Below are 13793 nucleotides of genomic sequence, written 5' to 3'. Positions count from 1 at the left end.
ATTGGTATTAAACAAAGTCAAGTTTTTGCTTTTAAAAAAAATAAGGGGAAATACAAAATTAAGAAATTAATGTTCTATTATATTTATTGTTGCTACTAGCTATTGATGTTAACTATTTTTTTTCTTATTAATGTTGTAAGAACACTTTCTATTCACCTTTCTATTGGCTAGATCTTTTTTGTACTAAATGTTGTGTAAGAATATTTTCTGTTGACATTTATAAGATTGCTTTGTTATAAGATTGCCTCTATTATCAGATTACCTCGCATTACTTTTAGTTACATATTACAAGTTGAATATATTGCACTAAACCACATTTTCACAGCTAATAAGATAAAGCAACAAAATTCATAGCTAATAATATTGATTCAATTACCATTGACATAATAAGAGTTTTAATAAACATTTATTGACCCTTATAACAATCCTAACCCAATATTAAGCATACAAGTTAAGTTTTCAAAATTTTTTGGCATTGAAAAATATTACACAAAACACAAGTATGAAAAGAATGAGATGAGCTAAATTATTTTTCAATTGCCATCTCTATCATGTCCACCACCTTTAATTTTGTTGCTTTCTTTCAATTTCAACCTAAAAAACCTAACTTCTTTTCTCAGTTGCATATTTTCTGCAATAACATTAGTTTCGCCAACATTTTTCTTCAACTTTGAAACTGCATATTTCAAACTTTGAACATGATTATATAAAAAAAATTTTTTTAACTCTAAAATAATCTCTTTTGCTTTTTTAAAAAATTTTAAGATCATGCTATAAATGAAATTCACCAATAGTGTCCTACAATCACTCCAAAGAAATATTAACAAACAAATTCTAGCAATCATACCAAGAAAATATTAGGAAAGAAATACCAACAAAAACATCAAAGAAATACTAATAAAAACACCAAAAAATACTAGTAAATTTATCGGATAATGTGAACATCTATAAAATCTTCCACCAGGATTGTTATTCGTTCATGAAGTCTACCTAACTACCTTCATATTGTAGTAACAAAAAATGGGTTTTCCTTCAAAGTTTCATTCTACAGGATAATTAGCTAAAATTAACTTACATAAGACCCTCATCTAAAAACCTTGTAATTTTAATATTTTGAAGAACAAATTCAAAACAAATCAAAGCATGAGAAAAAACTCAAAATTTATACCAACCTTGAATTTACACTGTTAGATGAACTAATATTTGAAGAGAACATTGTGTGTAGATGTTATTTCAACAAAAAAAAAAATCTCAATTTACGATGAAAAATGAGAAGAAATGAGGAGAAAACTTGTTTAGAAATGAGAAAACCTTAAGCTCAAGCTCTCTTACGTTATTACAAACAGAAAGGATAAAGAAAAATAGGATAAAAACATAATAAGCTTAGGAAAATAGTTAAAACCTTAGCTAGGCTATTGTTACACATGGATAAGTTAATTTCACATCATGTTTGTCTGTAATGGCTTTTACATGTGATCAATATAATAGCACATAACATGCACATCTTATTTTTTATTGAAATAAATCTTGTATTGTTACAAGTTGATAACGTTTGATCCTTATTTATATGAACTAAAACATTTGGTCATGGATTGATTAACCATTCAAACGTTTATTCCTGATTTGAACATTTAGCTAAAAAAAAAAAGCTAAGATATTAATATTGAAATTGAGATTTTTAGTAAGTTATACTGATCGAGTAAGATCATGTAATTTGGTAAAAAAAAATGCTATAAAAAAATTTAACAAGTATACACATTAAATGTACATCAATATTATATATATTATATTGCAAGATTATAGAACACATAAAAAAATTATTTAGCATATAATTTATTGAGTTCGTCTCTTAAACACCATCGAAGGAATTTTTTAAACTACATAAACAATATTAAAATTTATTACATGTTCTATTACTTTTTATATTAATTTTAATTTTTAATATAACTTAAACGAATACATGTTATTTTGCTAATCTCATTAGTGGCTCTAAAAACTAATCAATAGTGGATGAGATAAATTTCATTTTAAATCTCTTTCTTGCTAAATTGCATATTATTTTTATCGGATTACTAGATGTGTTTGAATAAATGATAAAACATTATGTAATTTTTTTTATTTTATATATTTTTCTGTAATTTCATTTTACATAATAAAAATTGCTGCTTATAGAAAGAAATAAGCATTGCTTGATCATTTTAATATTATTTTTTTCTTAAAAATAGTAACAACTTAAGTATTTCGATAATGAATAGATGTAAAGATAATAAAATGTTGTAATATTACTTTTTATTAAAAAGAGTAATAAACGAAGTAATTCGATAATAAATAAATGTAAAAGTAATAATCAGTAGTCAACACAACTTTTGGCTTATTCACAATAATAAAATAAGTAATTTTGTAAAAAAAAAAAAAAGTAACAGAAAGTTGTAATTTTTTGGCATTATTATAAATTTAAAAAACAATAAATTTAATAATACTAAATGCGAGGATAAGATTAAATGACAATATTATTTTATGTATGATGATGAGTAAGTATCAAAATAAAGCAGCAATACTGGTTTTGTAGTACCTATGATGACAAAATAAGTAATTTAACAACAAATAATGGTTAAGGCAAAAAAAATATACAGTATTACATTTTTGTTATGTAGAATAACAAATTAAGTAATTTGATAACAAATTAAGTAATTTGATAACAAATAAATTAAAATTTAATAAAATAAGAAGGATTCATTTATATTAATGTAATTATTATATTTTTTGAAATTTTTAATCAAAATTATTAAATTTAAAAATATTATTTTAATTCAATTGAGTTATGAATTTAATTTCGATATAAAATTTCAAAAAATATATGAGTTATAATTGTGTAAATAAATCTCTATTTTAATAAAATATAGTATTACTAATTTATTTCACTACATATAATAACAAATTAAGTAATTTAATAATAAATATATGTAAAATTAACAAAATTTTTATTATTGCTTTCTATTATGTATAATAATAAATTAAATAATTTGGTAGTGGATAAATAGAAAAGTAACAAAATATAAGAATAATAAATTAAGTAATTTATCAATGATTGTTGATTCGAGTGACAAAAAATTTAATTTTTCTTAAGTAAAGTTTTAGTTCAAATATTCTGAATGAAAAAAAAAAAAGAATTGAGAGAACTTATTCTTTTTATAGGATCTGATTTGACTCGATTTTAAATTAGTCAGAGTTTAAAATAATTACTAGATATCAAAAAATTTTAAATAAAAAAATAAATTAAGTAATTTAATAATATATAATTGTAAGTATAACAAAAAAAAATGTAATCTTTTTAAAAATTAATAACTAAATAAGAAAAAGGTATTTAAAAATTTGTTTTGTCTTTTTAACCGATGAGAAGCACGTTGGAAGCGCTCCAACCTTTTTCTTATTTGGTTACAATAACTTTTGCAATTATATGATTATTGTATATTTTTGGCCTATTGGGTATTATGGTATGTTGTCAAGACGAATGAGTTGATTACAGCCATAATGGTCCCAGGTAACCTTTTTTTTTTTTGTTTTTTTTTGTGTTTGTCCTATGGCTAATTGCTGAGATGCCTTGAAGTTGAACGTTAGCTGAAATTTAGAAGCAGTGGTTTTGTCTTTTCGAAATTTCCTACCCTGTTTCTGTTTCCTGACAGCGAGAGAGAGAGAGCAATGGAGGCCATAGTACTGTATCCATCACCAGGCATGGGGCATCTGATATCCATGGTGGAGCTAGGCAAGCTAATTCTAACCCACCACCCTGCCTTCGTCGTCATCATCCTCATCGCCAACCCTCCATTCAAATTAGGCTCCACCGCCTCATATATCGCCGCCGTCTCCGCAACTAACCCTTCCATCTCCTTCCACCAACTCCCTCTCATCTCTCTAGACCCCGCTTCTTACGACTGCGTCGAATCCCTCATGAGCGACCTCATCAACCTCAATAACGTCCATGTTGACGCCGCCCTGACTAAAATCTCCCTTACTTCAACCGTTCGCTCCCTCATTATCGATCTCTTCTGCTATCCAGCTCTTGAAATAGCCGCCAAACTTAAAATCCTAGCCTACTGTTTCTTCACTTCAAATGCAAGTTGCCTCGCTCTTTACCTTCACATACCTAGTATTTATCGAAACACAACAGAAAACTTCAAACATCTCAACACTCTTTTTCACCTTCCATGCTTGCCTCCTATCCCTTTAAACCATTTACCAGAGCCAACGCTTGTAAGAAACACCATAGAATGCGATTTCTTAATTAACTCCATGGCCCATTTGGCAAAATCAGCTGGAACCATCATTAACACATTCGAAACACTTGAGCCCAAGGCCTTCAAAGCGTTATCTGAAGGTTTTTCAATTCCAAATGGTCCAAGTCAAACACCCCCAGTTTTCTGTGTTGGACCGTTGATTGATACAAATAATGGAAGTAGAGGAAATGGTGATGGTGATGACGAAGGAGCGGAGTGTCTGAAGTGGCTTGACTCGCAACCGAGTCAAAGCGTTGTCTTCTTGTGTTTTGGTAGCATGGGGTTATTTTCCAAGGAACAATTGATGGAAATAGCTCTTGGGTTAGAGAGAAGTGGTCAAAGGTTCTTGTGGGTGGTGCGTAATCCACCTTCTAATAACAAAAAGCAGGGTTTTACGGAAGGGCAAGACCAAGCTTTGGATACTTTACTTCCAGAGGGTTTCCTGGATCGCACGAGTGACAGAGGGCTCGTAGTCAAGGCATGGGCACCACAAGTGGCGGTGCTGAGCCATGGCTCGGTAGGCGGGTTTGTGACTCACTGCGGGTGGAACTCGGTGCTTGAATCGATTTGTGCGGGAGTGCCAATGATTGCGTGGCCACTTTATGCGGAACAAAAGTTTAATAAAATTATATTAGTAGAGGAAATGAATCTGGCTTTAACTGTTAACGAGTCAGAGAACGGGTTGGTTGGCGCGGAGGAATTAGAAAAGCGAGTCAGGGAGTTGATGGAAACGGAGGAAGGCAAGTCGATCAGGGATCATGCGATGGCAAAGAGGGATGAGGCAGCAGCGGCGCTGAGCGAGGATGGGCCATCAGTTACTGCATTGGCCCAATTAATCAAGTGCTGGGCTCAAAAATAAATTTGGAGGTTGAGAATGGGAAGCCTGGCAATAATATTATTAAGTGAAAACAACTTCCACAAGCAAAAATGTTGTAAATACTTTTATTTATTGATTTGCGTTAGTTGTGATGTGGTCGTCCAATTGGATTTTTTTTTTAATATCCTTTTTGCCAATTTTTCGACGAAATGGAATGTCATGGTTTTTGTATCTGTGAATTGAATACATCAAGGTAATGGTATTTTTTTTTCCCCCTTGACGGCCTTCTTATTGCACAACCTCTGTTGATACCTTTATGCTCCCTTCCTACCAATATTTGGCGGTCTAAAGAGAGAAATGACCAAAGCTTCTAACCCTTGGATGTTGAAAAAAATGAATATTGTGTATTTTTTTTTTTTACCGTTTAAATTTAAAATTCGAAACTCTTCAAACAGACTTTAATATTAATATTAATGGAGTAGCAGCTAATCGATATTCCCTCTGCCCGAGTATTTTGTCACATGTTGACTGAACACACAGTTTAGGAAATCAAAACTTTCCCCTATAAAAAATTTGAATTGACTACATTATCCTTGAAAATGGGAGACCGGCAAAATGGGATAAAATATAAGAATTGAAGGCCAAAAATTTCTTGAATTTAGCACAAGTTAAAAGAACCTTAAATTTCATAAAAAAATTTAGCGTCAGATTAATCTTTTCAAAATTTTCCTAAAAGTTTTATCAACAATTTTAAATCATTATTTTTTCTCCTTTAAATGAAGAATTTGTCAATATTTTCCTTATCTTTTCTTGCTCCATTTTGCTGTCAGTTTCTAAAAATCCTTTTACACCTCTAGTCTTTTACTCCATGATGGATTCTATAGATATCCATACTACAATGGAGTTTATAATGATAAATACAAATGGAAGACAACCAAATAAGCACTTAACTAGAAAGCAACGACAAGCTTTATTTGAATCTCTGTTAAAACAGAGTAGTGATGGAAAGTTGAAAAAAGGTTCTATAAGTAGAATTGTAGACATGTTTTTAGTCTCAACAAGGACTGTGATTAGGCTATGGAATCAAGCAAAACAATTTGTGGAAGAAAGTATTGAGTTTGATGTTAGCAATAAGTATCAACAAAGGGCTATTTAAAGACAAAGGATTTCCATTGACCTTGATCAAATCTTAGAAATTCCACTTCGTAGGCGAACAAATATTCAATCAATGGCCAAAGCTTTAGATATGTCAAAGTCGACTCTTCATCGTCGAATCAAGGAAGGTGTTATCAGGCCGTATACTAATGCTATAAAGCCTTATCTAGTTGATGCAAACAAAAGAGCAAGATCACAATTTTACATATTAATGATTGAGCAAGGTACTCTCACAACAAACCCTTTGTTTATTGATATGCTTAATGTAGTACACCTTGATGAAAAGTTGGTTTAATTGTCAAAAACATAAGAGAGATATTACTTTCATCCAAATAAGGTTGAACATTTTCATACTTGTAAAAGTTTCATCACCAAAGCGATGTTTTAAGCTACAGTTGCTACTAGCTAGACCGGGTTTTGATGATTTTGGCAATTGTGAATTTTCTTAAAAAAAAAAAGGATTTTCCTATTTGTATACAAGGAACCAACTAGGCGTAATGGCAAAAATCAACTGGTTAGAACTTTAGAGACCAAACCTAATTTTTCAGTAACTAAAAATGTCACAAGGTCATGTTTAATTGATAAAATGTTACCAGCAATCGGAGCTAAATGGCCTCTTTCTAGTGAAAGAAGAATTTTCATTCAACAAAATAATGCAAAGCCACATATCCACATTGATGATGAACAATTTCTTCAAGCTGCAAGTGTGGATGGATTTGACTTTCAACTATTTTTTCAACCTCCAAATAGCCCTGATTTGAATGTATTGGATTTTGAATATTCTACAGCAATACAATCAATACAATCTTTATAGCATTAAGAAGCTCCTACAACAATTGATGAGTTAATGACAGCTATAGAAAAATCTTTTAATAAATTGTTACCAGGGAGTTTGAATAATGCGTTTTTGACATTACAAGCTTGCATGGTTGAAATTATGAAAGTTAATGGAGGAAACAATTATAGATTACCGCGTATGGGTAAGCAAAGGTTGGAAAGAAATGGAGAACTTCCCATCCAACTTCATTGTGACCAAGAAATTGTACAAGAAGCTTTGCTGCAGATTCAACTTCAAAGTTGAATGCAATAGAAATCTTGGATTTATGAAAAATATTTTTTGGTTTAATAGATAGTGATATTTTTGCATTTTTTAGAACATCAGAAATGCTACAATGCTAGATAGATAATGATCTTTTTATATGTTTTTGTTTAACCATGACATTACTTTTTGTAAATCTTGACAATATATGGCTTAACTAAATATGGTGCCTTTGTATAAAGGTTAACTGGTATGGTTCCAATAAATATAAAAAGATTTTGTATAGATTTTACAAGCACTTTATAATGAAAAGTTTGTAATTGGTTGTAGAAGTTGTTTTCTTTAATTTTACTCAATTTCATTATTTAGTTGTTTCCTAAACCCTTGAATTTGTTTTTAATTTTTGATTCACCTGTCTACTAAGTCTAAGGTGTAAGGAAAGTTGTAGTTATTATGTTGAACTTTTTTTAATAATTTTAAAATTGAAATATAATAAAGGAAAAAGAAGAAATATAGATATTAAAATTGATTGTCTTTTTAAAGTGACATTTTGAATGGGACAAATTTAAAAGTCTGACTACTTTATTGGAATGGAGAGAAGTGTTAAGTTGTGATTGTTGCATGCAAGTGTGAGCGAATTTTGCTTCATGTCCACACACCCATAGGGAATGACGGGATAATGATGAGTAATCAAGATTATTCCCAGGAACCTTGACTTGGGGCTGCGGATTCAAGTCTAATCAAGAAGCAAGCTCGCTGCTATCCTTTCTCCCTCTAAGGCCCAAATCCTTTCAATTTTTACAATTGAGTCAACAAAAAGAAAATACACATAGATCTCTAATAATATATCGATTGATCTCCAAGATGAAGTTTCTACATCGCTTTTCGATTTTTGGATACCATTTCATTGGAACCGCACCAGACTTCAGTCATTCCTTCTTCCACGCCTCAAAGAGTTTAGCTAGGGCCACACGAGAGGAACCTCCCCCACTCAACGCAGCCTCGGCTGCGTGTTTCATAGCTATGGTTCGCTTCCTAACCACGTTACCTGGTTCCGACTCCATCAATTCTCTAACTCGCTCCTCCACTTCATTTGAATTCACGAACCCCGTTTCTGACTCCACTATTGGCAAGGCTATCTCCATTTCCTCCACTAGCAACACTCGATTGAACCTTTGCTCTGCGTAGAGGGGCCACGCCAACATCGGAACGCCTGCGCAAATGGATTCCAGTACCGAGTTCCAGCCGCAGTGCGTCACGAACCCACCTACCGAATCATGATTCAACACCGCCACCTGTGGCGCCCATGACTTGACCACGTGTCCCCTCTCCTTAGTTCTCTCCAAGAATCCCTCAGGAAGTAAGGTGTTCAAATCTGGCTCGCCATGTTCCTTGATAGCCACGCTTAGGTTCTCTGAAGGAGGGCTCCTCACCACCCACAAGAACCTTTGCTTACTTCTCTCTAACCCCATAGCTATTTCCTTTAACTGTTCTGCTGAAAACCGTCCCAGGCTACCAAAACAGAGAAACACTACACTATTACTAGGTTGCTTGTCTAGCCACGTTAAGCAGTCAGGGACACCGTCACCACCTCTAACTCCACTTCTCCGATCAACGTCAGCAATCAACGGTCCGATGCAGTATATGGGAGGTGTGGGGCCATCTGGCACACAGAGTCCATCGCCAATTATTTTGATGACTCTTGGCTCGAGGGATTCAAAAGTGTTGACCATAATCCCAGCTGACTTGGGCAAGTAAAAGGAGTAATCTAAGAAGATATCATAGACCTTATCGTTGCGATCGAGTATTGGCTTTGGCATATCTGCAGATAGCATTGGTGGCACGCCCGGGATATCAAGCAGAACGTTGAGTTCTTTGAAGCTTTTGGTGGTGTTCTTGTGAAGGGTTGGTAGATAAAGGAAAGCAGCAAGAATAGCAACACCAGAGGCGATGAAGAAGTAAGGAGGGATACTGAGATCAGTCGCCACTCTGAAAGAAGCAGTGCAGAAAAAATCCATGACGAAGGCATGGATTTTGTACTCCTTGGAGATGGAAAGGAGAGCTTGAAGGACGTTGGGGTTGTTAAGGCGGAGGACCTCAAAAGTAAGGGACTCATGGTGGGTGACGGTGGATGGAGGGAGGGTGACTTTAGGTAGCTTATGAAAAATGATGGAAGGAACGGTGGAGGAGACGGCGGCAATAAATGGAGCAGTGGATTCAGCTTGGTAAGGTGGGGTAGCGATGAGGATGTGGATAGAGAGTGAAGGTTGATGAGTGCATAGGAGGTTGCCTAACTCCACCATGGCTATCAGGTGCCCAACTGGCGGTGATGGGTAGAGAACTATGGCTTCCTCCATTGATAAGGCCAACTGATAAAAAAAAAAAAGAGAGGGAACCCAAGCAGAAGTAATAATGTATTTGCTATGCCACGCAAAAGGCCGAAGCTTCCCCTCTATTCTATCCTTGCATCATCTAATCTAATCTACAACCTTATTAGAAGAAAACAAAAAAGTGAAACAAGTGGTCTATGTCTAGCCGCACCGCAGACAATATCCCTTGGCTAATCAAGATATCTAATCGACACGGAACTAGCTAAAAGAAAATTTTTTAAATTACATTCATAATAATCAAGTATTATATCTAAATAATTAATTAATTAATTATAATTTAATTAAATAATACCTCATGCTTATCAGAAAAATTTTTATTATTTATATCGACCTGATATGTCAGATCGATCTGACATAATTAGTACCACATTAGCTTGATCCTATTTAATTGCCTTCTTATAATCCCTATCAGTTTACTTATAAATATTAAGATTCAAGCATCATGAAGTTAGGTTCATCATACTTATTTTTTTTCTCTCCTTCTCACTTTTTTTTTTTATTTGATCTCTACTGACTTACACATTGGAGTACAAACATAGGGAACACCCTTTGCCTTTGTCTCTAATCGTCATTCTCTTTTGTATTCACAAGAATACCCTCAAGTCGAAGCTCAACACCAACATTTGACGCACTAGGTAGGGGTCATCCCGTATTAGCGAGCACAAAACAATGCCACAAAAAAAAAAAAAAACCCAAAAGGAAGGAGAGGTAACCGCCCTGGTTGGAACAAAAACTCACCTTAACCAGCATTCTGTTTGTCTAGCTCAACCATAAGTAGAACCGACCATGGAATAATTTTAAGCCCTGACAGAACAAATACAACCTCTCAAGCAGATAATATGAACTATAACCCCACCACAAGTCTCAAAAGTGTTGAACTTAATCACACTTGGTTGAGAAACTGTTGTCAGATAATTGAGCTACGAAGAGGTTTAAGCCTTTTTAGCCTTCAGGGAAGAAGAACACACAAAGCCAACTCATCACTACCTTAGCCATAATTCCACACATGCAATAACCCAAAAATCTAAATAAAATAGACCATGAATTTCAATCAAATAGGGATTTAGAAGCTCGAATGCAAGCCATGAAAAATAAACTAAAAACGAAGATAGTGGTATTTGAGGATGAGCTCAAGTTCTTGGAAATCTCACCTTTTATTGAAGAAATTGACAAAGCCATACCTCCTAAAGGATTTAAAATGACAACCTTGGAGACATATGATGGTACTTCCAACCCTTTTGATCATTTGGAATATTATAGAACTAACATGATGATACATGGGGCAAACGAGGCTCTAATGTGTAAAGGTCTAGCTACTATGTTAAAAGGCACAGCTCGATTTTGGTACAACAGTCTAGAATCAAGGTCAATCACTACATTCAAAAAGCTCAACTACTCGTTTCTATATAGATTTGTGAGTAGCCAAAGAGTAAAAAAAATGACCTTAAGCTTGATGTCAATTCACCAAAGGCAGAATGAAACTTTGAAAAGTTATGTCATGCATTTTAACACAGAAGCTCTACAGGTTAAAGACTTGAAACAGACGGCTACTATTGCTATATTGACAAGCAGATTCAATGATAAGGAGTACAATTTAAAGTTGACATTGTCGCTAAAACCACTAAAAACTTAGGTTGACGTCCTGTTAATAGCAGAGAAATACATTAATATTGAAGCTACAATGAAAACAAATCGAGGTGAGAAAGGCTCATCCTGACCTTAAATGGCCTAAGCCACTGAGATAAAACACAAGAGGGGATCTGACAAAAAAATATGCCTTTCACAAGGACATCAACCATAATACCAAAGATTATGTTGACCTAAAAAATAAGATTGAAGCTCTGATAAGGTGAGGTCAATGAAAGAGATTTGTGCGACACAAAAGATAAGACGAACTTATAATGAACAATAGATAAGGCCATAAAGGGCCCACCTAAGATAGAGAGGAAATAATAGAGCAGGGAAGAAGGGATGCGCGAGAAAAATGATCAAATCAAGAAAAAGGCTGAGCGGATAATAATAGGCTAATTGTTAGGGTGATTAACGTGATCATAAGAGGTAGCTATATCTTGAAAAAAAGAAGTTTAACTTGGGTATGGTAATGGCAGTAAGCACTTCGGCTAAAAAAGAGACTGGAAAGATTAGCGTATCTCATTTAGCTTAGAAGATCTAGAAGGAATCTAACACCTACACAACGATACCATAGTGATCACAGCCTTGGTGTATAACTATGTAGTCAAAAAAATCCTATTTGATATTCCAAATTCAACCGACGTCATGTATTATGGCTATTTAAAGAAAATAAGGATTAGCGAAAATTAGTTAAAGCCAATCACCATCACATTAGTGGGCTTTGGGAATGAGTAGGTGCCTATAAGAGGAACTATTAAGCTTCTAATCTCTTTAAGGATTGAATAGAAGATAATTACCTCGATCATAAAATTTATGGTAGTGGATGTTTTATTTACTTATAACATGATATTAGGTCGACCTAGCCAATCTGTCATGCGACTTATAGGCTCAACTTTCCATTTAAAAGTGAAATTCCCAACACCTGGAGAGGTTAAAAAAGTTTGAAGAGATTAGTCTATGGCTTGGTAATATTATGTCACAATAATGAAGGGGAGGACTGGGAAGCATATAGGTAGCTTTATCGATACCAAGGTTGAAAGCAAAAAAAAACCAACACTATGAACTAGCAAGAACTAGGAAATCACCAACAAAAGCACAAAACGTAAAAGTGACTTGGGAGAAGCCTGCTCTTAAGCTGTTTTAAGTTTTTGAGCTCTAAAAAACTTTGATTTTGTTCTATTTCTTGAATTTTTTAAACAATATTAGAAATGACTGAGCTTTTAAGTTGGTGTAAATAATTTGATATTACTTGGATCGAGTTAACACACCAACCAAAACATAGCATAGAATGAAGAATATACTTCACTTTTACGTTCAACAAGTTTTTTAATATACTAATCATCATGTCGAAATCTATTTTCGTAAGAAATGAACTTGACCTAATGGAACCAAAAGAGATAGTCAATTAAAAACCAGACTCGAACGTAAATCAACCTTAGCCAGTTGAAGACCTCATGACAATTTTGTTCTAAAACAACATTCTTTAAAAATACATACAGATCAAAGTTAAGCTCCAACATAAAGACCAATTGATTCAATTCATAAAAAATAATGCTGACATGTTTGGTTAGACATTATCTGATATGTCCAAAATTGATACCAAAGTGATGGTCCATAGATTACACACTAATCTTGAGGTAAAACTAGTTCGATAAAAGAAAAAAACTTTTGCCCTCAAAAGACAACAGACCATTGAGGAAGAAGTTGATAAATTATTGTGAGTTGACTTTATCAGAGAGGTTTATTACCCTGAGTGAATAGCTAATGTGGTCATAATCAAAAACCAAAATGAAAAATAAAAAATGTGTGTGAATTTTACTGACCTAAATAAAGTTTACCTGAAAGATAGCTTCTTTCTCCCTAGCATAGATCGATTAATAGATAATAGTACCGAGCATTACCTTCTTAGTTTCATGGATGCCTATTTTGGCTATAATTAGATCAAAATGTTGAAAGAGGATGAGGATGAAATAGCCTTTCTTATTGAAAAAGGCATTTACTGTTATAAAATCATACCCTTCGAATTAAAAAAATATTGGGGTGACCTACCAAAGATTAGTGAACAAGGTGTTTAATGACTAGATCAATCATAATATAGAGGTATATGTAGATGACATGATAGTAAAAAATAAGAGTTTGATCGGGCATTTCGAAGACCTTAAGAAAACTTTCAACACTTTAAAAAAGTATAATATGAGACTTAACTCAAGCAAATATGCTTTTAAAGTTACATTACGCAAGTTTTTTAGTTACATGATCAACCGAATGGGGATAAAAATGAATCTCGAAAAGGTTCAAATGATCCTAGAAATGAAGGCACCGACCTCAGTAAAAGAAGTATAGAGGTTAACAAGCAAAATAATCATGCTCAATTGATTCATGTCTAGGTTGACGAAATGATATCTACCATTTTTCAAAATTTTCAGGAATGTCTCTAACTTTAGATGGACTCCTCAATGCCAAAAAGTTTTTAATAAACTCAAAGA

The 13793-nt window shown here is 33.4% G+C and overlaps 1 protein-coding gene and 1 pseudogene across 2 annotated transcripts; one reads left to right on the top strand and one right to left on the bottom strand.

The window, feature by feature from the left end:
- Window positions 1-3435: 3435 nt before the first annotated feature.
- LOC111290021 (UDP-glycosyltransferase 88B1 pseudogene) lies at window positions 3436-5368 on the top strand (annotated as a pseudogene). The gene has a single exon (XR_016346287.1). The product of XR_016346287.1 is annotated as a UDP-glycosyltransferase 88B1 pseudogene (transcript).
- Window positions 5369-8014: 2646 nt separating this feature from the next.
- Window positions 8015-9846, bottom strand: LOC111290859 (UDP-glycosyltransferase 88A1). The gene has a single exon (XM_022882355.2). The coding sequence runs from the start codon at window positions 9640-9642 to the stop codon at window positions 8215-8217; it is 1428 nt and encodes a 475-aa protein (XP_022738090.2). The 5' UTR covers window positions 9643-9846; the 3' UTR covers window positions 8015-8214.
- Window positions 9847-13793: the final 3947 nt, after the last annotated feature.

This window comes from Durio zibethinus, chromosome 11 (assembly GCF_047325235.1).
Source record: "Durio zibethinus cultivar Kanyao isolate XHJ-2024 chromosome 11, ASM4732523v1, whole genome shotgun sequence".
Classification (NCBI taxonomy): Eukaryota; Viridiplantae; Streptophyta; class Magnoliopsida; order Malvales; family Malvaceae; genus Durio; species Durio zibethinus.
Note: the sequence above shows the minus strand (reverse complement) of the source record. Positions and strands in the feature narration are given on the sequence as shown.

What these genes read in the sequence shown, in the direction of transcription:
- LOC111290859 (XM_022882355.2), bottom strand. Translation starts at nt 9,642, where the DNA reads ATGGAGGAAGCCATAGTTCTCTACCCATCACCGCCAGTTGGGCACCTG.